This window comes from Protopterus annectens, chromosome 4.part0 (genome assembly GCF_019279795.1).
Source record: "Protopterus annectens isolate FY-2018-M chromosome 4.part0, PAN1.0, whole genome shotgun sequence".
Taxonomy (NCBI): domain Eukaryota; kingdom Metazoa; phylum Chordata; order Ceratodontiformes; family Protopteridae; genus Protopterus; species Protopterus annectens.
In genome coordinates, this window is record NC_056733.1 from 522,306,306 (window position 1) to 522,332,392 (window position 26,087).

At 41.5% G+C, this 26,087-nt stretch overlaps 1 protein-coding gene across 2 annotated transcripts in view; it reads right to left on the reverse strand.

Moving 5' to 3' along the window:
• TPCN1 (two pore segment channel 1) overlaps positions 1-26,087 on the reverse strand; it is a 1,721,246-nt gene that overhangs the window by 504,763 nt on the left and 1,190,396 nt on the right. For both annotated transcript variants that reach the window (XM_044068445.1, XM_044068446.1), the window contains exon 17: positions 21,675-21,747. In XM_044068445.1, the coding sequence (XP_043924380.1) occupies positions 21,675-21,747 (73 nt within the window). The remainder of the gene's footprint in view (positions 1-21,674; positions 21,748-26,087) is intronic.

Below are 26,087 nucleotides of genomic sequence, written 5' to 3' on the forward strand. Positions count from 1 at the left end.
ATGGCCTAAAGCTAAATGCCAAAAAGTGCATAGTCACCCTCTTTGGGAAAAACAAAGTGCCCACAAATTACCACATAGGTGGTAATCCATTAAATCTGGAAGAAGTAATTAGGGATTTGGGGACCCAAGTAGATTGCAATCTCTCCTTTGACAATCACATTGCCAAAGTGGTTAGAAAGACATTCTATATAGCCCACCTTATCACGAAAGGGTTCACATCTAGATCAAGAGAGGTCATTGTGCCCCTCTACTCATCACTCATCAGGCCCATAATTGAATACAATGCCCCATTTGGGATGTACCTTATCCTACACCTGCTACAACTAGAAAGACCCCAAAAGTACCTCACCAAGAGGATCAAGGGACTCAAACAGATGCCCTACGCAGTTAGGCTAAAGAAACTCCAGCTCTACTCAGTTGCTTACTGCCTACTCAGAGGTGATCTGTGCCTGACGTATAAAGCCATGTCCAACCCAGAATTAATGGACATGCTCCACCTCAAGAAATCCAAATCCATCAGAACTACATGCTCCAGTGACCTAAACCTCAGCACAGAAATAAATAGAACATTCTGGAGGGACAGATTCATATCCCAGAGGCTCCCCTCACTCTGGAACAAAATCCCAATCCATGTCAGACAGAGCCCCTCAATGACCCTCTTCAAGAAGAATCTTGACATTTGGATGGGAGATCGTAAATTTACCCCTGGGATCTCTTCTGTGTCACTGCTAGACAGAGGCACGGTAAACTAACCTTAAATGGGCTATCTTCTGTGACCCACTACACAGAGGCACAGTCAGCTAATCTAAGAAGGGTGGCGAAAGCCAAACACACTCTGGCTAGGCTTGTAAATGCCCTAGGGCAGATAGCCTAGTATCAACCTATGAACCTATTACCTAAAAAAGTATTTATAATATCTAATGGTGCAATGATCCAGAAACTCAAAATTTTAATTTCATTGTTCAATTAAATTTAAAACTTTATTATTTTACTTCTGAATGTATCCTGGCCTTTGTGCACCCTTCTGCTACTTCTACATTTTGTTCTTAAATTTTTCAGAAGCGCAGCTGTTAAGTACATGTGGTAATTTATCACCACCTAACACTTCACAAGGTTAAAAGTGATCAAGAATAAACTGCAACAACTATTGATATTTCTGTCTGAACTAATTTTGTTCATGATTCTAATTTAGTTTTTCTTTTATAATGAATACTGTACAATAAAGCAGTAATCCACAACTATGTGTGGGTATATCAGGATTTACCCAAGGATGGTGTGGTTTCATGAGAGGTAAACCAGAGTGATTAAACAAAGCCAACAGTGGGTAAATCCCGATATACCCACAAACAGGAGTGGATTATTGCTACTACACAATAAAAAGAAGTTATGTTCTTACTATACTGTTCCATCTGTGTTGTTGATCTTTATTCATTCGTTACTGGCGGGTGTCGGTTCTGTCCTTGGAAAGAGTCGGCTGTTATAACAAGCTTGTGCCAGCCAAATCCTCTCCTCTCAAGCTACGCTTTTACCCCACTCCATATTACCTCAGATCGAGTTTGCCCATAAGAAAAGGACAGATTACAGAGAGAAAAGCCCAGGCTTTTTCTGAGCAACTTCCTTATCATAGGATAGGACCATAGCCGAACCTCCAAGAGTCTTTTGGAGGGGGATGGTGGGTGGGTTGTAATGAATGAATGAATATCAACAATACAGATGGAACGGTATGGTAAGAACATAACTTCTTTATCTGATGTTGTTAATCTTCATTCATTCCTTACTGATGAGACAGAGTCCCTAGGTACCTTGTTTCCTGGGAGGCCCTATGGAGGAATATTCTTGAGTACCAGGAGGCTCTCCCCCTGGAGATCATATCCAATTTGTAATGCATGATCAAGGTATGAGAAGAGGCCTATGTTGCTGCTGCACAAATGTCATCCATGGAAGCTCTTGCATGGAAACCAACAGATGTTGCAACTGATCTTGTGGAATGTGCTTTGATCTTAGACGGTACAGAAACCTTGTTTCGTTGATAACTAAAGGCATGCAATCTCAACCATTTAGATAAGGTAATTTTGGAAAATGATTTTCCCAATTTTGGGCCTGAATATGATATAAATAATTGGTCAGACTTTCGTATGGATTTAGATCTGTCAAGATAAAAACACAGTTGTCTGTGCACATCAAGCAAATGCAATGAATATTCTCCTTTATTAGAAAAATTTGGAAAGAAGACTGGTAGATCAATCATTTGATTAACAGTCAAATCAGAGATAATCTTAGGTAAAAAGGAGCGATTAGACTGTAGTGATAATCTGTCCTTATGGAAGACCATGTAGGGACATTTTATACACAAGGTTTGTAACTCAAAAATTCATCTTGCTGAAGTAATGGCCACCAAGAATACGGCTTTCCAGGATAAAAATTTTAGGTCACAATTGGCGGCAGATTCAAATGGAGGGCGAGTCAAGGCTTGTAGAACCAGTGTCAAATTCCATGTTCGGTTGTTTGAAGGGGGGTCTGATATGTAAAACTACCTTCAAAAAGGTTTTACAGAAATTGTGAGAGATTAAGGAGGAGCCTTCGAAACCAATGTGGAAGTTGGAAATTACTGCCATGTGTACTCGAATGGAAGAAGCTGCAGCTCCAGAATGAAGAAGATTAGATAATCTAAAACCATGGAAAGTGGTGCCGAAAAAAGGATTTATTCCTTTTTTGAGAGACCAAATAATGAATCTGCTCCATTTGCTGGGTTAAAGTTTCCTGGTGGATGGTTTATGGGAAGCCAGAAGAATGTGATGGACAGGGGAGGACAAGTTGTTTTGCCTGGCAATCATTGGAAGTGGAGGAACCAAGCTGTCAGCTTGAGGTTCGATACATTTGGATATGTCAATCCCTGTGGATGCGATAGTAGTTCCGGAGTTGGATCCAGAATCCAAGGCTGCTGTAGTAGGGGAGGCCAAAGGAAGGGGAACCAAATTTGTCATGGCCAGTAGGGTTCAATGAGGATTACTCTGCTTTTCAACCGAAGAGCCTTCATCAAGAATTGGGAGATCAGTGGGAGGTGGAGGGTAAGCTGACTTGATCTGGGACAACTATTTTTGGTGCCAAAAGGTGGGCTGGTGCTGTAGTGACGCTCGGTGCTGAAGATATTGCCAGAGCCATAGTCGGTGCAGGCATAGGTGCCGAAGAAGATGGCACCGAAGACGGTTGTTGTCTTGAAACCAAAGTTGGTGCCAAGGTTGAGGATTTAGGCCCCAGTGCCAAGGGTATTGGTGCCAATTTAGGAATTTCAGTGACACGATGAGATAAAGGTAAAGATTTGCTCCTCTTTTTATCTTCTCTCTTAGGAGGTTGTGAGCCCTCCAACTCCAAGATAGCCTCCGCAAAAGGAGATTTCTATAGACCTTTTAAGATTAATTTATTTTAACGCTCTACTAAAGTACGGGAGCTGAAGCCTCTGCAAATTTCACAAGGGGCTTTCACAGAAAGGTGTGGCACCCCTAGACAATACACACAAGAAGAATGACTATCCACATTGGGCATCTTTCTGTCACACTGATCACAGAGTTTGAAGCCCATGGTTCCTTTTTTATCTGACATGTCAAATATGAAATAACAGCAGTAGCGAAAAACAGTCACACAGGACAGACAGGAAAAGTTTTTTATTTTGTAATAGAAGAAAGGAAAGGAAAAATTACCAACAATGGTAAAAAAAATAACTAAGGGGTAAGGAAAAGGCCTGTACCAACGATGGTACAAAGAGTACGAAACTTGGTAGAATAGGCAGACAAAAGAGAGGGATATAAACAAGATTATGAAATTAATAAAGAAAAAATAAGAGTGAAAGGCAATAAACAATTTAGATTAGCATTGAAAAGTTTTAATTGAGTTAGCTGAGAGCTGGCTGACACGTCTTACTTTGTACGAGACAAATGACATCTGAGGTAATATGGAGAGGGGCACTATGGGCAAAAGCTTAGCTCGAGAGTTTTTTGTCTGGCGCGAGCTTGTTATAACGGCTGACTTGGTTCCAAGCATGGTACTGACACATATCAGTAAAGAATGAAAGAAGATTAACAACATCCAATCATTAGTTAACAAAAAATCTTACCTTTTCTAAGTAAAATCATTGTAATAAAAGTCTTTAGTGTGCTTCTGTCAGTTTCTGGTAGTTTGAGGAACTTAGTTGATGTACTGCGCATGCTCTGCCTGCTCCACAGAAATTTTCATCTTTGGCATCTGAATTCCCCACTTAATGGTGTGCATAAAATAAGCTAAACTCCTTTAAAAAAATCTTAAACTAATACTCTGCTCCCCGGAGCAGGTTACAAGAATGGCTTTATGGCGCATATTCCAAAAGAAAAATCATCCGCACAGCAACTGGAGTTCCTTGTACTGGCTTATGCTCTATTTACAATGAGCATACTGATTGGGCTGTCCAATCACTGTCCATGTTTCTGAAAATCAATGAGCCGTTATTGTTTAATTAACATATATATTACTCCTGATTAGTTATAGCAGTGTTGAAGTTAAGATCAGGTTTATTAAAATGCTTAATCAACTAAATACTACAATAATAAAATTAAACAATAAGTATAAAAGTATACATTTGGAAGTCAATCTGGGAATCCCATTTGTTATGCAGGGAGATCACAAACGCACACGCACACACACACACACACACACACACACACACACACACACACACACAGTGGGCTGTTGTGAGATTAGAATCCCTACCTATCTAGCCTTACACACTATAGATCACAGAATTTACAGCACGCCTCATGGCTGAAAGTCTGGGACAACTGAGCATTATTATACAAAGAACATACATAAATAACAAATACAGAAAATACAAAAAGTAATGAAAAATGAAGTGAGAAAGCAGTAAATACATGAACGGAAAAAAGTGAAGCTAAAGCTCTTTGATTAGATCAAATGTCAGGTAAAGAAAATTCAAATGTAAACTGAAACTGATGTCTAATTACTCAAAATCAAGTGTTCATTTCTGGATTAAAGCTAAAAATCATAGTTTTTAAACATTATGAAATAAATGCGAGATACAGTAATAGGTGTAAACTAAACAGCAACGTCTGCTGAAGTAAAGGCAAGTCAAGAATACTCCACAAAACATGACAAACCCCACTCAAATAACAAAATAATGTCAACAGACTCAAAAAAATATCTTCAAGAATAGTCTAGCTAATATCTGACTTGAAGAGATGAGCCATACCGGAGATCAAGAATGTATAATAAGGCTCAATTGTCCCAGTAATGGAAAATTCCACAGATGAAGCCATGACAGTTCAAAGCAAATAAAAGCCAGAAAGGGACAAGTCAGCTGTAATTTCAAAAAGATCTTTATGAAAATAAGCTGATCTAGCTATTGGCGTGTCCCAACAAAAAGACCTACCATCTCAAACAGCAGGCACTGACAAAATGCACGATCCACTATGAACACTTCACTTTATGGCAATCAACAAGCTCATTCTCTGTCCATAGATTCCTGATGTTGCTCAGCAAAATTAGCATCTTAAATGCATGTAACACAGAAGTTCCTATAGCCACCACAAAATCAACAGCAGACCAAAGAATATAACACACAACGCATAAATGAATAACTGATCAGTCAAGAGATGCCGACACAAGTCAGAAATAGAAAAGAAAACAAAATTGTAGAAACAGAGATAAGTGTTTAAAGTTGAGATACAGTTAAAGTGTCAAGGAGCCAGCTACCACCATCTTCCCCTCAAAATTGTCATTGTTATACAGTGCTAGTTAACAAGACGGGTTACTTCTATGACATAGGCTTCATGTAGGCTCTCTGCTCTTTTATTTGTTATACTATACCATAGCCCTGTTACAATTTGTGCAGATGCTTAGGATTCTGTGGGGAAAAAAAAAAACAGGAGGGTGGACTTTTAACTGTAGTAATCGCCCCTTTGAGAACTGATGAAGACTTCTCTGTACCACCTTGGAGCAAAGCATCACATTCAAAAGGGTCTCCCCATATGCAAGAGATATCTATTAGTCACTATAGATGTGCTGGAGGGGGTTGCGCCTTGCTCATATTTGATTTTTTGCATGATAACTAACTGCTGTTTATGAGATATAGTCAGATTTGGTTCATAATGCACTAGACTGAGTACACAGAAACTCAAAACATGAACTCAAGCTTGTTACAATTTAAACAAACAAACAACATTAAAAAGAAAACTAAGTGTTCCTTTTTTCATTCCTTTTCCTTCTTTTCCTTGACAGGGCAAGTCCCCTTGTACCTATACAGGACAAGCTTCACCCCACCGTACAACCTCTCATTCCTAAATTGCTTCACCTCAGATAAACAGCAGAAAGTGTAAAACGATTTTCTCTTTCTCCAAGAGATGCAAGGCAAGCCACCCACATAAAAAACGGACATGTAAGCTTTGTGACACGTTTGATAAATGCATAATACTGTAGAGCAGTAAACTAGTTAGGCAGGAGTTCTAATCTCAGTCCTGGCAAATAGAGACATGATTTTAAGCCTATTGGCACTTACTACACTCCCCTTCCCCCTCCTTTATCACTGCTGCTGATGTCACTCACTGTTAAAGATACCTTTGGACAGCTCTCAAATATGTAAGCTTCATGGCGTGTCTGATAAATGTGCAATGCTATAGTGCAGTAAACTAGTTAGGGAGGACTTCTAACCTTGGTCCAGGTAAATGTAAAACTGTGTTTGTTTGTGTGAGAGTGTCTGTAGTTGTGGAAACATGATTTTAAAACCTCAGTAAGAGAATTACCGGCCACAAACAGATGCCATACGCAGACTGTCTCAAAAAACTCCAGCTCTACTCTGTTGCATATCGCCTACTCAGAGGAGCTCTCTGCCTAACATACAAAGCTATGTCAAACCCAGAGCTGTTGGACATGCTACACTTAAAATAATCACAATCTCTCTGAACCACACCATCCAGGGACCTCAACCTTGTCATCACAATAAACAGAACATGCTGGAGGGATAGAGTCCTTTTCCAGGGACTTCCCATACTCTGGAACAAACTACCCATTCATGTCAAGCAAAGCTCCTCATTGGCCCTCTTTAAGAAAAATATTGACGACTGGATGGGAAATAGAAAATTCACCCCGGGAATAGCTTCTGTGGCACTGCTCGACAAGGGCACAGTAAAATTATTTTCTTGGGTGGCAAAAGCCAGGGAACATTTTTGGCTAGGCTTATACAGGCCCCAGGGCCAATAGCCTGGTACCTACCTATGAACCTATACAAGCATTAATATCTTGCTTGTATGTGATCAGAAACTAAAACTCAAACAAATATGCTGAGTCAACTGTGTTAATAGCTTTGTTATGCCTAGCAATGGCTTTTAAGTCATTGGACTCAAACAAACTTCAGCCTCATTTTGCTAAGGTGTGTTTTTTCTTTATAAAGTGTCCTTGAAGTGGTAATACTATGAGGTAGTCCTTTGCTTTAAATCAGCCCTAAACATAAGACAAATTTCAAAGAACTTTGACTTATTTGGATATGTTCTTGAGGCAGAAACCACCAGGAAGTTTTTCCTTGTTCATCATCTACCTTGTGATTTCACTACATTTTAAAACAAATTCAATGGATTCCTTGTTAATATAGTTCCAGAATACCCAAGTTGTTTAATTTAGGGGAAGATTTCTATATGTGCAACAATGATAAATCAGTATCTGTGGTTAGAGACTTCCTCACAATTATCATGGGTCTAGGACTGGTTCAGGTGATTACTACTAACAACCATAAAAAAAAAAAAAAAATAATAAAATAAAAAAAAACAGGTGGGACAGCCATCTCAAAACTCCTAGTGGAATCAGTCTCATAGTCGGACCTCCATCTGTTGCATTTTACTCTAATGCAGCCTCTGTCATGTTTCCTGTACTCATCCCTCATTACACCCATTATAGAATACAACACCCCGTTTGGTATGCACCTCTCACGACATCTGCAACAACTGGAAAGGCCGCATAAATACCTCATTAAAAGAATCACAGACCTAAAGCTGATGCCCTACACTGACAGCCTTAAAAAACTCCAGCTATACTCTGTCGCATATCATCTACTCAGAGACAATCTCTGCTTAGCATACAAGGCCATGTCAAACCCAGAGCTGTTGGACATGCTACACTTAAAGAAATCCCAGGGATCTAAACCTTGTCATCACAATAAACAAAGCATGCTGGAGGGATAGGTTCCTGACCCAGAGACTCCTCAGACTATGAAAAAGACTGCCCATACATAGGTTCATAGGTAGGTACTAGGCTATCGGCCCTGGGGCCTATACAAGCCCAGCCAAAAAGGTATCCTGACTTTTGCCACCCAAGAAAATTATTTTCCTGTGTCACTGTCGAGCAGAGCCACAGAGGTGATCCCCGGGGTGAATTTCCTATTTCCCATCCAATTATCAAGATTCTTCTTGAAGAGTGCTAATGAGGAGCTTTGTTTGATATAGATAAGTAGCTTATTCCAGAGTATGGGAAGTCTCTGGGACAGGAATTTATCCCTCTGGCATGTTCTGTTTATTGTCGTGACAAGGTTTAGGCCCCTAGAGCGTGTAGCTCGGAGAGATTGGGATTTCTTTAAGTGGAACAAGTCCAACAGCTCTGGGTTTGACACAGCTTTGTATGTTAGGCAGAGATCACTTCTGAGTAGGCGATATGCGACGGAGTAAAGCTGGAGTTTTTTGAGACGGTCTGCGTAGGGCATCTGTTTGAGGCCGGTAATCCACTTTGTGAGGTATTTCTGTGGCCTTTCCAGCTGCTGTAGATGTCTTGTGAGGTACATACCAAAAGGGGAGTTGTACTCTATAATGGGTCTAATGAGTGATGAGTAGAGGGGAAGCTTGACCTCTTTTTTTCTGGATGAGCAACCTTTTGTGATGAGGTGTGCCACGTAGAAGGATTTCCTGCCTCTGTGGCGATGTGATTATCAAAGGAGAGACTACTGTCCACCTGTGTCCCAAGGTCTCTTATCACACTTTCGGTGTTAAGTATACTACCGCCTATGTTGTAGTTCATGGGTACAGAGTTTTTACCAAAGGGGATGACAATGCACTTTTTAGCATTGAGCTTGAGGCCATGGCTTTGACACCAGGCATCTGTCTCAGTGAGGCCCTTTTGTAGGATGTCCACATCGTTAGGAGTTTCGATTATGGCTCCTAGTTTGCAGTCAACTGTGAACTTCGTTAGCCAAAGACCTTCTGTGTTAGCCTGTACTTCAGAGAAGTAGATACCAAACAGGAGAGGACCCAGGACTGAACCCTGTGGTACTCCAGTTGTCACTTGTCTGAAGTCGGATTTGGAGTCTGCTACTTTCACAGTGTGGGTTCTGTCAGTGAGCCAGTTGGCAACCCATCTTGTGACATAGGGATTTATTTCTAGTTTAGTGAGTTTATCTATAATTCCAGAATGGGGGATGGTGTCAAAAGCCTTGCCAAGATCTAGATAGGCTGTGTGAACCACCTTACCCTTGTCTACGGCTTTGGTGACTGCTTCAAAGAAGTCTATCAGGTTTAGGAGACATGATCTGCCTTTTACAAACCCGAACTGGGTGAGATCCAATGTCTTTGTTTATAAGTTCCATGATGATACGTTCCATGGCCTTGCACACCTGGCTCGTCAGGCTAATGGGCCAGTAGTTCCCGGGGTCCGTGGTGGCTCCCCCCTTGTGGAGTGGGATAACCATTGCTGTGCGCCATTCAACGGGCACAAAGCCTGAAGTGAGGCTATGATTGAACATGGTACTTAGGTGGGGTGCCAGTTCGTTCTGTAGTTCGTGTAGAACGCAGCCTGGGATGTTGTCTGGTCCCATGGATGCTGTGTTCTTGGGTTTGGAGAGTGTGGTTTTTACCTGTGCAGCCGTGATTACAGGAACTTTGCATTCTTCCGGTATAGAGATGGGCTCTTTAGGGGGTGAGAGGGGGGGTAGAGTTAGCACTGAACCTATCTGCCAGGATGTTGGCAATATCAGTTGGGTCGGTATATTTAGTGCCACTGTGCTGTAACTCAGAGCAGATCTGAGTGTTGCCATTGAGATTCTTGACATAGCTATAGAATGCTTTGTGGTTGTCTTTAGAATCAGTGGTGATTTTGTTTTCGTAACTAGCTTTGGAGGATTTTATCAGGGATCGCAGCTTCTTTTTGAGGCTGACCAGGGAGCTACTCCACTCATCGGATTTTACTCTCTTTTGCAAGAGTTTCTTCCTTCTGTTGTACAGTTTGTTTATGGCAGGGGACCACCAGATTGGCTTCCTTTTTTGGAGGATAGCATCCTGGTTCTGTTTGGGATAGTACGATCCATGCATTCATGTAAGTGCTTATAAAGTGTAATTGTGTAGGATTCAGTAGTCGTAACTGTATTGTCCATCTGCATGGGTGTCATGAAGTTCACCACTTCTGTCTTAAGAAGCATGAAGTTGGCTTTGGAGAATTTTTTTACCATGGTTTCCTTAATGGGGGGGGGTGGAGGCAGGATGTGAATATCTAGGGTAATTAGCTTATGGTTGGATCGGACCAATGAGGCATTGACTTCAGGTGTGGAACACCGATCACTCATATTGGTAATGACTAGATCTAGGATATTGTTGCCCCTGGTGGGGGTGTGGATAAGTTGATCCACGGCATTGGAGTTTATGAATTCCAGAAAGCGTTGAGCGAAGGAGTTGGTACATGAGTAGTTTTCCCAGTTAATGGTGGGGTAGTTGAAATCGCCCATTATTAGGGTGTTTGGTTGAACCCTAATATTTTCCAGTACATCAAGAAAACAGGAGTGGGAATCCTGGGGCATGGTGGGTGATCTGTAGCAAGCTACAATTTGGATTGCAGTTTTGCCCAGAGTTAGTTGCACTTGGATAACCTCGGCTGCATTATGCTGAGCAACTAGCCTGGAGATATTCTTAATGAATATGGACACACCTCCGCCTTTGGTGTTCCGGTCCAGGTTACATGGCCGAAAAGTGTGGTATGAGTTATAGCCTGGTAGTGCAGGGGTGCTCTCTGGAGCCTTGAACCAGGTCTCAGTCACTGCACAGATATCGATGTTCTCCATTTTAAAGAGTGCCTCGAGTGAGTGCATTTTGAGATTTAGACTTCTAGCATTAAGTAGCATCACCCTCAGTTTTTGCTTGCCTGTTCCTGTTATGGTGGTGAATTTGTCATTTGAACCTTGCCTAAAAAAGGCACTATAGGAGCAGCAAGAACCTTAGCCAGTATCCAGTATCCCAGGGGTGACAGGTGCAGGCCATCTCTGGCAAAGCAACATGGTCTGTCGACCATGTCATCCCAGGCAGACAGATACTGGATCCCTTTAGAATGGCACCAGAAGCTTAGCCAATTGTTGAAGTCAATCATTTTGCCCTTACACTGCGGCATCATTCTGGGTGATGGCAAAATGCTACTCAAGGCTAGGGTCATACCTGCCTGGGCTACAAGATCGGAGAGCTCTTCCATGTCTCTTTTCATGTAGTCCACGGAGGTATGTCTCAGGTCGTTCACACCAACATGGACAATGACAGAGTCATATTTGTACTTGTTGTGGAGTGACCTGAGTGCGTGGGTTATGTGGCAGATCCTGGCACCCGACAGGCAGCTGACAGTAACCTTCTCCTTGTTTAGCCTGATGAGTGGGACATCAGTGTGCCTGACTATAGAGTTGCCTATGACTAGTGTGTTCGGTACGTTGTTTTGCCTTATTGGCTGTGGTTGAGTGGCACACTGAGTCTGCGGGCTATGTGTCATTTGGGTTGTGTTGAGGGGTGGAGGTTGCTTGCATTTCTGCTTTGGAGGTCTCTGTTGCTTGAGCAGATTATTATTGAGAGCCTCCGCGAATGTTTTTGTGTTTCTATGTGTGGATTTTGGTGGTGTAGATTTAGTGAGACTATGTGATGAGTGTGGTGTGGTGCAAGTGTTTACCTTCTCCTCTTGACTGTCAAGTTCAGTCTTGATTGGAGAGAGCTTTACCTCCAGTTTGGCTAGATAGGTGCATCTCTCACAGGTTGTAGTGCTGGGTGGTAGGAGGAGAGGGTTGTCTGTGTACATGAGGCAATTTCTACATTGCCCCAAGATGCCCAGATTCATCAGATAGACAGCAGAGAACACTGGGAGCGGACCCTTGGACATGCCTGAATAAAAAAACTATTTTCCTCTAGATAAGTGAGGAAAGTGAGTACAACAGCTGTTTTTCTCTAAGTAAGGAAAGTAAGTACCAAAACTGTTTACCTCTAGTCAAGCAGAGCGCCTCTTTGGCCCTCTTCAAAAGGAACCTTGACGATTAGATGGGAGAAATTACCAAACTATGAACCTATGAACTTATGAGATGTCTGAGTACATAAACGTGAAAAACATAAGATGAAGACATCTTCTACATGACCTACTCCCTGAGTACCACAATGCTAATGTTTAGGGGTCTATATCATATGAGGGAATCGCACAAATTGAGAACGCTCATAACAATGAACGCACCAGACCTCAAAGTGCTTTTTCTGAGATCGCGGTACAGTGAAGAATGGGATATTTGCCCTTTCCTCACTGTACTGTGATCTCAGAGTTGGAATATATATCAAGTTCAAGGTCCGGTACATTCGATATTATGAGCGTTCGCAATTTGTGCGATTTGCTCATATGATATAGACCCAATATTTACAACCTACAAAAATTATCTTAACTTATAACAATGCTAAAACAGGTACTTTAGATCAACTAGCCTCAAAGATTCCATGCCAAGTTTTGATGGTTTTATGTCGGCCATATGATCATGAACTTTGTTCTGTTCATCAGAAATGGTACAGATTACAGCATCACTGGACAATGTCCAGCACTCTTGAGGAGAAACACAGGCCTGATGAGTATTACATACTAACATTTCAAAAACAAACCTCTTTTATGTCAGTCCAATAAAATGTATCACACCATCCCTGTACTCCATTGTTGTAGTGGGCCTGGCTTTTCATTTTTTTTTCTGCCTTTTGGTGATAATTCACAGTACAGATGCTTCCACTATGTGATGGTATTCAAAGTTGGGTAAGAGATATTGCTGCTGTGAAATACATACATACCTATGTACCCTTTCCTTCCTTTTCTCAGGAATGTATATTTGCTCTTATCACACTGTGAGATACTCTGTAAGCCATCTTTACCCAGATGAGGTATTTGGTCTACACTGAGATGAAACAAAACAGACGCAATGTCTAAGTATGCCCCCTACAACCTTTCCCCTATTATCTATAATGGAAAAAAAAATGGAATTTGTGTCTTGAGTTCAAAATCTGATCCTTGATGACAGGCTTATATTACGAAATAAGGTATCGGACGTTGCTAAATTGTCTTTTTATGATCTACAGAATACTGCCCACATTAAGACTTTGCTTACAGTAGAGGACTTGTCTATGATTACACTTTTTCATAACCCTTCAAATTTAGATTATTGCAACACCAACTGCCTTGATGATGGGAACTGGGGGATACATGTTGTCTTCAGATAATGCAGAATGCTGCTGTATGTCTCTTAATGGGAGCATATTCTCACGTGTTCTACTGCACAGTCAGCTTTTTGTCTTCCTACCAATAAATTACTTTTTGCCTGTCACTGTTTGCTGGCTCTACAAGTTTTTTGAATGTGTTTGGTTTTTTGGAGCCGTGCAGCTACCGTACGTGCAGAGGCCTGCTCTCCCTGCTAGTAGCATTTGATTCCAGGGCTAAATTTGGCACATTCGGGGTAAAATTCCTTCTGTCACTATGCTCCCCTCCTCAGGAATTCACTACCTTATCAGTAATGATTTGGGGCCATGAGTGGCACAATTTAAGAAGGATCTTAAGACATATTTATGTGCAAAAGCATACTTCACAAATGACTCATTGTAATACTCAACTTTTACTGCTAATCTCTTAGCAAAAAACACATATTTAAGGACTAAACTTTTTACGAAAGTTGTTATTGCAATTGTTTAAATATTACAATCTGTAACTAATGTCATACAGCATGTTTTAATCTAAAAAGTTTGGACATAGGTCTGGTAATACATACAATCCAATGTTATTTTTGATAATGATTTCATCTAGATAGAAGGTTTCATAATCATGCCTTAACGAACACAAAGTAAAGCTCATAATAACAAATACACGTATCACTGGAATATCATACACATGGACCCTGTACTAGATAATTTTATTCAGCAGGTCTTAATCATTTGAGACTAAGGTTGCTGTGTCCTAGAAAATTATGAACTATCATAGATAGTTACTGCCGCATTGCTGCATTCCAAACTCATAACCTTCCTCAGCACAATGGGCAAGACTGTGTTCCTCTACACTTGTTCTGATAACAGACCACAGAAACATTGCCTGATATGACCAACATCTTACTGGATTTTAGACAGAAAGAAGAAAATGGACTCCACAGCAAACTGCCTTCAAATTAAGCAGTTTGACAGATATAATATATCCTATAGACAGCAATGAACTCAGAGGACTTTGCCCACCACCACCACATTTTTTCTTTACGATTAGATATGGAATTATGATTTTGTCTTCTGTCATCCAGTTTTACTGGAAATGGTGAAAGAAGACTAACATCAGTCACTATCATCCCTAGCATTCTCATGCATTCTCTCCTGAAAACTCACTTAGAATCTCATTATGTTCTACAGTGGACTTGGGAAATAAAATCTGTTCTAGGGAAAAAAGCCAGTGCTTGAATTATTTAACTAAAAGAGAACCCAGAATGATGCATAGGAAAGTGAAAGATAGAGATGAATGTACTTCCGGTAAGTGGCAGCAAACTCTAGTTAACTGAAAAGTTTGACTGCCTGATATTGGGATACAGCTTCATCTTTCATGGACTGGCTCATGTGGTAAAGGTTATGAGAGCTATTGGGTTGCCCAGCTGTAAGAAAAGTAATACAAATTATTTTTAAATAGAAAGGGCCAGCAGGTGGGACAACAGATTATATGTAGTAAAAAAGGCAAGAAAGTTCTTTGGGGTTCTGCCACATCTCCTTAAAGGTACTTATGTGCAAGAGATGGGGAGGACTTAATAATGATTAGGACTTAATAATGATTACAGTCTGCCTGTTAAGACATTTTAATCAGGACCTATTATTACTAATGACAGCCTTAAAAGTCAAAAGCTAAAGTTTTCCCACACTGGCGATCATTCAATCCTTGGATCTCATTTTGGAGGTCATGGGTATCCCACATCTTTCCTCTTAATCAGAACCAAAGAACTATGAAAGTAACAAAGTCTACATGTTAAACATCAGTTAGAGAATAGCTCTTACATTCACAAATCAGACATTTGGAGAGCTCCTTGAGAGCCTAAAAAATCTTAAGGGACTCAGGTTCAAAAAGTGAGATGAACAGCTGAGCAAGACCACCATGAAAATGGGACTTGAGAGCCAAGTGCATATGGGAACTTAATCACTTTGGGCACAGCAGTGGTTGTGGTATGAAGAGACAAGGACAATGCATTACTATGCTTACACAGATGGAGGTGAATGTCTGGTATCAAAGGTAAAAAATATCTGAAATCTGTACATATAAAACTAACTTAAGGAATCAGAAAGTGTTGATAACCTCTCACAGTCTGAGCAATGAATGGATGACTGTCTCCCATCCTCACCATCCCTGTGGGGCAGTTATGGACACCATCTCCACATACTCGGACCATATAGTATAGGGCAGTGGAAAGGATTGAGGGCTCATTGCTAGAGAAATAATAAAGCTCTTTAATACGGTTCATAAATAGCTACATGCATATAAAAACAAAGCCATTAGAATCACATATGAATGAGAACTTGTCTGAAAAAAATGTCAGTGAGAAGAAGAGAGTACAAACCAGCAAAGAAGGTTGAGAAGAAACATTTACGGGCGAGGAATGTGTAAACGTCAAGGACTGTATGGCAGAAGTAGAAGAATACTGGCCTGAATGGACAGAGCTGGTACCAGCATTACACATGTATGTTAATGATGTGATTTATTAGTAGCAAATCCACAAAAAGTAGGATCAGGGACAGCACATTTCAAGACTAGTGATCTTTGCAAAGAAGATGTTAAAGCCTTAGCTAATCTGGATGGTGAAAGGCCTGGAATTCTGCAGGTAGCAGAAGCTGAAGAAGAAACATAGCACGATAATTACCTGCAGTAAAAGGTTAATTCACAGTTAAAAAAAAATGCATAAAAACACATGCATATTTTTTAATATGCATTTAAACAAATTCATTTTGAATGCTTGCAAAGTAATTTCTTCTGCCAGGGAAGATATTTCTGATAAACTGTGATAAACCACAGGAACAACGTTTACCAAAGAGAAGGTGGAAATGCATGAGAAAGCTGTATCAGAAAGGAGCCCTTACTATGAAACAATGGAATATCTCTGAAGAACAAGAACCCACTGATCACATTCACTGGGATGAAATATTATTGATAAAAAAACACCTGGAGATCTGTTTCTTGTACTTTCATAATGCTGACCTGATGCTGCAGAAAAGGAAATGCATAAACATTTAGATATTCCCAATGGGGACTGGTTCTCTTCCAGATTTTTGAGTAAACCTCTTCCCCCAAACAATAAACATCACTGCAACACTAAGAAAGCAATCTGAATACCAGTAATATGAACCCATTTTCTGCAGAACACCTTCACATTCAGATTGCTGATGAATGGGCACTACCACCCACAGTCAAAAAATCAAGAAGGAACTTCTTTCTTGTAAGATCTCCATTCAATCTTACAACAATTTTCTAAAATAATACCTGCTTGCTAGAACCATGTGTGACAGGATATTCAAAGCACTACTGATTACTCCAAACTCAGAACAAAATTTGAAAACATTTAAAGAAAGTCTATAAATTCCAATGCTTCTAGGATTCTGGATAATGTCCATGACACTACCAGTGCATCTCTTGTACTAATTTAAATCATATATTAAGGTTAAAATTATATTAAATGATTAACTCAATGCTGACACCAAGCAATTTTGAAGAAAATGTGTACTTCTGTAAATAAGTCAAAAATGAATACTAAATATTGTATCTCTACACTAATTGTCCATAATGCATCTATATTGTTGTTACCTTATATGCTTTTAGTACTCCTTTTGCAATTGTGAATGCAGGCATTTGCCTTTATTTGCCATTTGGCTCGGGTCATGACTGAAAATGGCCCTTGGACCAGTATACCTACCTGGTTAATAAAACTATAAATAAACAATGGCTGTGCCTTAGTCCTTACATTCTTCCACTTCACATTTTCTCAGGGAAATCATAAGTTCATACAGGTCTTAGTTAAGGACCTGATGCCAAAAGTTGCAGTGTTGGGAGTGCAGGTGTGTGTCTGTGTTCACCAGCACATCTAAAAGAGGAATGAAAAAGAAAAAAAAAGAAGAAAAATATACAGAAATAGCAAAGCATTCAGAAAAGACAAACAACAAAAATGGCATAACTACAAAAACTGGTGAGTCACAGAGGTAGTTTCCAGGAGATGGTGGCAAAGAAGGAATAGTAGAAGAAGGGAAACCATCATCTTATTATACTGAGCTTACAAATGCTGTGAAGGCTGGAAAAAAAATCTGTTGTGTAGTCTGCATTCAGAGTACCACCTAGTGTGAGTTGGTTACACCTACCAGCTAACACTGCTCTAAAGACCTGAAGCTTTTTTATATAAAAATGCAGAGGAGGAAGGGGGTTTAAAAGAAGGCAGGATTTGAATGAGCTATGTAATGTTTGACTGACAATGATGAGATAGATTATAAGTGATGTATAATGTCTGCAACTACAACTGTATCAATATAGTTTGTGATGTATAATGTTTGCAACTAAAAGTATGTCAATATGATTTGTTTTTAGACTATTTATCATTAGTCCATTTGGCATAATGGTTAAGGTCTTCACCTCCCATGCACATGGTTCGATCCTGACCTCTGACCAATGCCTGTTTGGAGTTTGCATGTTCTCCGTGTCTCTGTGGGGTTCCTCCCACCTCTGAAAAATATGCTGAGTTTTTCCATCTCAAAACTCACCAATGAATGGAGCTGTGGGCAGCAGCACAGTCTCTGCATGGTGCCCCTTGGGGGGAACAGATGTACAGATCAACCACTTTTGGCATCTACTGTGGTGTGCAGTATCCTTAAGACAGGAGAACATGGATCACAGACTGAGTGTCATTGTAGGGTGAGCCTCTCGATAGAGTAAAGTATGGCTCTAGGTGATTCAGTCATGTTGACTACTGTCACCAAAAGGCCTACTCCAACCTATGCCAGGGACCCATGCTAACGGTGGGAGGGTGCCCCTATTGGCCTTGGCAAGTGTGTGTCTGCCATAAAGCCCAGCAGCCCTGGGTCAATAAGCAACTGGTCAGCCGGTGTCTAGTTGCCCAGTCTGGGTTACCTGGGATAGCTTTACTGAGCGAAAGCTGGAAGTAAAACCAATCAACCTGCCAAACATGAACTGAGAATTGCTACACTTAATATAGGTTCACTGACAGGATGCAGCTTGGAATGGATGACATGATAATATTGACAAGGCTGGACATTCTATGTATCTAAGAGACAAGATGGAAGGGCAGTGCAGCAAAGCCACTTGGATTGGGATCCAGAGTCTACTACTCAGGAGGTGGACAGGCAATAAATGGTGTGGGAATTGTGGTGAGAGAGAGGCTTCAGAAGATAGTGAGGGATATCATCAGAATTAATGACAGACACATGGCAATCAGACTCCAGTGTAATGATAGGGCAGTATTCACAATCTCAGCCTATGCCCCACAGCAGGGCTGTGATAGTGAGGAAAACAGTGCATTCAGACAGCAGTTGCAGGACTTAGATAACATGAATTGGTGTTGATAATGGGTGACTTGAATGTACATATTGGGACAGACAGAACAGGATAGGAGGACTGCCAGGGTCCACATGAGTGAAGCGACAGGAATAAAGAAGGAGAAGCCATTCTAGACTTTCTGGCAAATGGCTTGATAGTAGCAAACACATGATTCAGACACAAGATCACATACAAGAGTAGCCAACATGCAACTCAGGTAGACTTCCTCCTAGTAAGGAAAAGGCACTGGGGTAGAATCCATAATTGCAAAGTCATCCCCAATGAAATAGTCAGCCCACAACATAAACCACCGGTTGCCACAATCAGCTGCAAGCAGTGTTCAGAGAAAGTTCTAAGGTCAACAGAGACCACTCTGAAGACCTGGAAGTTGACTGGAGAGAAAGTAAAACAAATTGAGGAATTACTCAGGGCTCTATCACCCCAAGAAGAGGAGGAAATAGGTGGAGTTGAAGAAGAATGACAGCGGTCAAAACAGCACGTGTTAAGACTACAGAACAGATATGTGGCCAAGCCAAGTATGGAAATAAGGTACATAAGGAAAGCTGGTAGTGGAATACAGAAGTCCAGGAAGTGGTCAAAAGAAAGAAGGAGTGCAAGAAAAAATGGGAGAGAGAAAAGATCGACCAGGCTAGGAAGGAATACTGGTTGGCTAACAAGATAAGGAAGGAGTTACAATAGCAAAGAATAGGGAATAAGAGGCACTCTATCAACTTCTGGAAAGTGGCTCAGTAGGTGGTACAACAAAACTATATCAGGTTGCAAGGCAAAGGCAGAAAGATAAAGAAGACAGTCAGACACCCTTCATAAGGCATGCCAGCAACAACCTGCTTACCATTCCACAGGACATCAAAGGCAGATGGAAGAAGTATTTCAAGCAGCTACTGAATGAAGAAAACCACACAGAAGCTGTACTGCCCCAGAAACAGCCTACAATGAGATAAGAAGAGGTGCCCACCCTAGAAGAAGTAAGAACAGCACTAAGGAAAATGAAGTCAGGGAAAGCAGCAGGCTCAGATGAGGTCGCAGCAGATATGATAAAGATGTTGGGTGAGATGGGGAGAAATGACTCCTGAAGGTACTTATAGCAGTATGGAGAGAAAGGTGTACCCCAGATAACTGGAGAATAAGCATACTTGTGCCAGTGTACAAGAATAAAGGAGACATCCACAACTGTGGGCAGTACAGAGGCATCAAACTCCTATCACACTGCATGAAAGTTCTGGACAGGGTGATTGATAAACGGATATGCAGAGTAGTAGAATGTAAGCTGGGAGATAAGCAGTTTGAATTCAGATCAGAATGCAGCACAACTGACCCGATGTTTGTAGTGAGACAGATCGTTGAGAAGAAGCTAGAGATGAGGAAAGAGTCCAACTGGCATTCCTAGACCTGGAGAAAGCATATGATAAGATGCCAAGAAAGCTGATCTGGCCAGTCCTGCAGTGGTCTCAAGTCCCAGAAACACTGGCAGAATTAGTGCAGGCTATGTACAAGGACCCAGTGACTCAAGTATGAACAGTATTCAGCCTCACTGAGAGGTTCTCAGTAGGAGTCAGTGTATACCAGGGTTCAGCTCTGAGCCCACTGCTGTTCATACTGGTGATGGACTACATTACCAAACAGGTTGGAGGGGACACATCAACAAAGCTGCTGTATGCAGACGATGTGCATTACAGGCAGACACCGAGTAAATACTTCAGCAAATGATAGGGGAATGGAATGAAAATCTGAAGGCACATGGAATGAAACAAGGCAGAGATAAGACAGTGGTAATGCAGTAAATTGGGGAAGGGAGAAGAAGCTGAGAATTGAGATAGAAGGGAAGACAGTGCAAGAGGTAGATAGCTTCAAGTATCTGGGCAGGGTGGTTGACGAGAAGAGAAGTCTGAATGAAGAGGTCAAAGCTAGAATCAGAGGGGGTGCAACCAACTGGCATAGAGTCTCAGGAGTAGTCTATGACAGAAGAATGCCAAAGAAGCTGAAAAGTAAGGTGTACAAGACGGTGGTGCTACCAGTACTACTGTATGGTGCAGAAACCTGGGCAGTAAAGGCAGAGCAGATGAAGTAGCTAGAGCTGATGGAAATGAAGTGTCTGAGAAGGATGGTATGATGCACACTGTGGGACAGACAAAGAAATTAGGACATAAGAGCAGAAGCCATATTAGCTCCAGTTGCAGAAAAGATCAAAGAGAACAGATTACACTGGTTTGGACACGTGCAGAAAAGCAGAAGATAATCTGCTAATGAAGATTTGGGACAGACAGGAAGAAGGTAAGAGGAAACAAGGACGTCCAGAAAAGAGGTGGATGGATTGTGTGAAAGAAGAACTGTGACGGTCAGGCATGAGTGTTGAATATGGCAGGAGTGTGGCACTGAATTGAGAGAGATGGCGAAAGTTAACACAATACCCCAACCCATATAGAAAATGGGAAAAAGGGGTCTGATGATTATGATGATGACAGAATAAAGACAAAAATCTGAAACAAAAATTATCCAGTGAACTCTATTTCACAGTGCATACACATTAGAAAAAACAGTGGTAAGACACACCACCTCTTTTAGTTGGAGGTCTTTTAGCAAGATGACTGCTGAACAAAAAGTCTACAGAGAACACCATGTAATTGGAGCATTCCATGAAGTCACAGCCTACTGGCACAGACTGCTTCAAAGACTGGAAAAAACTACATGGTTGCATTCAAACATATATACACGTATACGTATATACTTTTACGCTAAACACACACACACCACATCATACAGATAAGGTGCAGAAACAAAAATAAACAGGCAGAAGGTGACTTTCTTGCAAGTGAAGGATCACGTACATGTTCCATCCAGAGCGGAAATATCGGATAGGTCCTAGGCCAGTAATTTTCAGAAGTAGCTCCACTCCATAAACTGTTGATAAACAAAAGATAAACTCATCAGTAGGCGAACAGCAGACAGCTATGCAAATTATTTTATTCTGAGACCTTATGTAATGATGAAGAAAGTAGACTCTACTTGTTCTTATTTAAGGCAACTAGTTTACACAGCCATATTCCTCTTACAGGCACTTTCTGGCTGCTTGTTTTAATTCCCTGCCACTTTTCCTCACCCACTATTTAACTTGCAGACACTTTTAAAGCAGATAGAAATCACTGATAATAGACCACAACTTTCAAATCAAACGTGTTCTAAAGCATACAAACATTACAAAGAGTCAGTATAGAATAGTTGTGTAAAATCTTACCAATAACCATAGATGTCCTTCTCTTCCACGCTGCAGTATTCAAAACATGGGGGATTCCCCACCTAGGCGATCCAAATGTCCGGCCAGTATACCAAAGACTTTTAGGATAATAGGAAGTTACTAGGCTAATGGCCTAGCCAAATTTTACCCTTGTTACCATGACCAGCACTTACTGCTCTTATCCAAGAGGGACACAGGTGGAACCCCCGGGGTGAATTTACTGTTACCCATCCAATCATCCAGATTGTGTTTGAAGACGGCCAATGAGGTGCTCTTTTTGATGTGAAGTGGGAGTCTATTCCAAAGGTTTCAGCTGTTTCTTCAGACACCAGATGGAGAACCTCTTCCATTTAAACAATCAGGATCTCCTAGTATTGGATTCCCTGGCCTCCTGCAGGACTAGAAGCATGTCCTCAGAAAAAGGTGTCAGAAAGGGATCAGAAGCCTATCACCTACAGAGTCAGGCTCAGAACTGCTAAGCATGGATGAATAAGAGATCCCTTGTCTTGTGTGAGAAGATCCACTCTGTGAGGTAATTTGAGATGACTGCCATTGGCTAACTGCAGGGGAAGAGGGAAGCAGTGCTGTTTTGGCTGAAATGGGGTCACCAACAAGATTTTTGGTTTGTCCTGCTATATTTTCACCAGAGCTTTCTGAATGAGTGGGAAGGGGGGGGGATGCATAAAGAAACATCTCCTTCCATGAAAATGATAGGGCATCCACCTTCCATACCAAAGTATCTGGGGCTCTGGCATAAAATTTTGGAAGTTGTCTGTTCAAGGGGGAGGCAAAGAGATCTACTTGAGAAATACCCACTGGTGGAGAATGTCCAGAAACACATCCCTGTGAAGCATCCATTCATGGGCTTGTGACATGGACTTGTTGAGAGTGTCTGCCAAAACATTCTGAGCTGAGGGAATGCAAACAGCTAGTAATATGACCTTTGTTTCAGAAGCAATCTCCCAGACCTGAAGGGCCAGCCGGCAGAGCAGGTAAGACTTTGTGCTCCCCTGCTTGTTCACATACCAAAGGACTGTGGTGTTGTCCATGAACAGTTTCAGGGGCCCTGGTCAGAGGGAAGACTGAAAAGCTTGGAGCAGTAGAATCAAAGCCCTCATCTCTTTGATGTTGATATGTTGTTTCACTATGGAGAGAGACCAAAGGCCTTGGACTTATAAGTGTCCCAGTGTTGCTTTTCACCCCATGTCTGAAGCATCTGTAAATAGTTCCTGCACAGGATGCTGGGTCTGTAAAGGAAGACCTGGACTCAAAGAAATTTGTTGAATTCACCAGTGAATCTCCTTCTTCAGACAAGGGAGAAGAAGGAGAACAAACTCCAGAGAATGAGCATGGTGGCACCAGAGTGTTTTCAGATACCACTAGAATTTTCAGGTCCCTATTAAATGAAAGAAAAGGCAATCTGTTGAATGGCTGAAAAGTTGAATATTCCAGACCTCGAGATCAGTTTTGTGAGATTGCGGTACAGTGAAGATTGGAAAATTTGCCCTTTCCTCACAGTAGTGCGATCTCGGAGTTGGTATATATAATTAGTGGGGGGGGGTGAGGGGCACAGCCCTCCACAAATCCGATTTCGAGGTCCGGAATATTCAACTTTTTAGCCATTCGACAGACTGCCTTTTCATTGTTATAATAGGGACCCAATTTGTCATATGTGAAGTCTGGCTAAGGGTAACATGGGAATTACAGATACCATGAACCCTAGCTTGTGGAGAAACTCTCTGGCTGACATTGTTGTTTGAGGGAACAACTGTTGGAAGTAGGACAGAAGAGACTGCATTTTTTGTGGAGAAAGGCAAGCCATCATAATGTCTGTCCTTATTCTGCAGCCCAGGAAAACCTGATCCTGAAAAGGGCTGAGAAAAGACTTGCTGTAGTTGATAATGAACCCCCCAGGCCTTGCAGTAGTGATATGGTGGTTTGGAAGTCCTGTTGCAGAATGTCTGGATGATTTGCTTGAATTAGTAGGTTATTCAGGTAAGAGTAAATCATAATTCCTTAAAGTCTGCAAAAGGCAATGACATTTTGTGAAGGCCTTTGGAGCCATGGAGAGTCCAAAGGGCAAAGCACAAAACTGAAAATGAGAGGAAGCAACACACAAACGTAAGTATTTCCTGAACAGTGGATGAATGGAAATATGAAGATATGTGCCCTCAATGTCTAGAGAAACCAGAAAGGCCTGAGGAAGCAAAAGAGGGAACAGAGTCTGGAGAGTGAGCATGAGGAGGGTGGGCACCTGAAGGAATAGATTGAGTTGAGCTAGATCTAAGATTGGTCTCCATGGACTATATTTCCTGGGGACTAGGAACATTCTGGAATATAACCCTTTTCCTCTTTGAAGAGGGGGAACCTCTTGAATGGTCCACTGAGAGATCAAGTCTTTTAACACCTGTGGAAAAATAAGGATCTGGTCTCTTAACAGGTTGAGATATGCTCATGAAAGGAGGAACGGACTTCCAGATAATGTAATAGCCATTGTGAACAATGGAAAGGACCCATTTGTCTGTGGTAATGCTTGTCCAGGAATGAAGAAAATAAGAGAGGCGCTGGGAAACAGGGATTTTGGAAAATTTGGTCAGCTAGTCACAGACTACCTGACTTGTTCAGGAAAGGAGGGGTTTTGAGCAGAAGCTGATTGTGATCTGGAGGAACTTGCCTATGTATCCCTTTCTTGTGAGGGAGGGGAGGAGTGCATACCTTCTTCCTCATAAAATGAGACTTGGATGATACTTTTGGACTGGGGACACAAAAATGTGCTTCAGTTCTTGTAACTCTTTCCCTTTTTCCTTACAAAGTTTTGAAAAGGGCAGCAGCATTAGCACCAAAAATGGCAGTATTGTCAAGAGGTGCAACCTTAAGTTTTGCTCAAAGGCTACAGTCTTAGCCAGGAGTATCTACTAAAGACAGATCCCGATGCAGCTAATCTAGGACATACCTCAGCTGCATCATAGCTACACTTAATGGAGTGTCTAGTTACTTGGGAAGAGGCTGTCAAGAGAGATAAAAGTTGTGCTTTGGCTACAGAGTCAGGGAGATCTGTCAACAGCTGTAAAGCTTGGGACAGCAGGGTCAGAACATATTTTGACATACAAGTCTGATAGTTAATAGCCCTAAAGGCTAAAGTGGAGGATGTGTAAACTTTTTTACCTATCCTCTCCATCATTTTGCTGTCTTTATCTGAGGGGAGAAGGGTCATGGAGGGCAGCAGTCTGGAAGATTTATCTGCAGACACTGAAATCACAGCCGGATCTGCAGGGGGACATTTGAAAAGATATTTGCTGCCCTCAGGGACCTTATGGAACCTGTCCGGCCTTTTTGGAGCTGATGTTTGACAGTCTGGATTTTTCGACACTGAAAGAAAAAATCAAGAAAATCAGGAAGCACAGGAGGAATGGCTAAAGGAGAAGGGGAGTTCATCTGTAAGAGGTCATAATGCCTCTTCTGCACTTCAGAACACTTGTGAGCTCTCCCACTTAAAAAAGTCTCTCATCCTTGAGATAGTCTCTCCAAAGGATATGTCTTCCTCAGGAAATTCCCTACCATTGGAATCTACTTCAGGAGAAGCATAACCCGGGGAGGAGTCAATTTATGTTGAGCAGGCTAACGACTCATCTGAGGATGAAACTTCTTCTTCTTCAGAGGCCTCTTGTTCCACAGCATAACTCCTAGGTAAAGAGGGAGGAGGAGAAACTGGAGTGGAAACCTGAACACAGGAAGGCCTTAGTGCTAGGAAAACATTAAAAATTCCTTCGGAAAAAGCTTGCCAGTCTGTAGAAGGATTCTGAGAAGAGGAAACGTTTGTATTTTTGTTGCATTTTAGAGGGAAGAACAACCCTAGGCTGGGATAGATGGGCCGATGTAGGCCTGGATTCCTGCACAGATGTTGAACTGTCTTGAATAGCTAAGCCAGGAGAGGTACTACGAGGAATGCCCAGAGTAGTGAACTGCGGTTCTCCCTTACCATCTTGAACAGACATCTGCAAGGCCT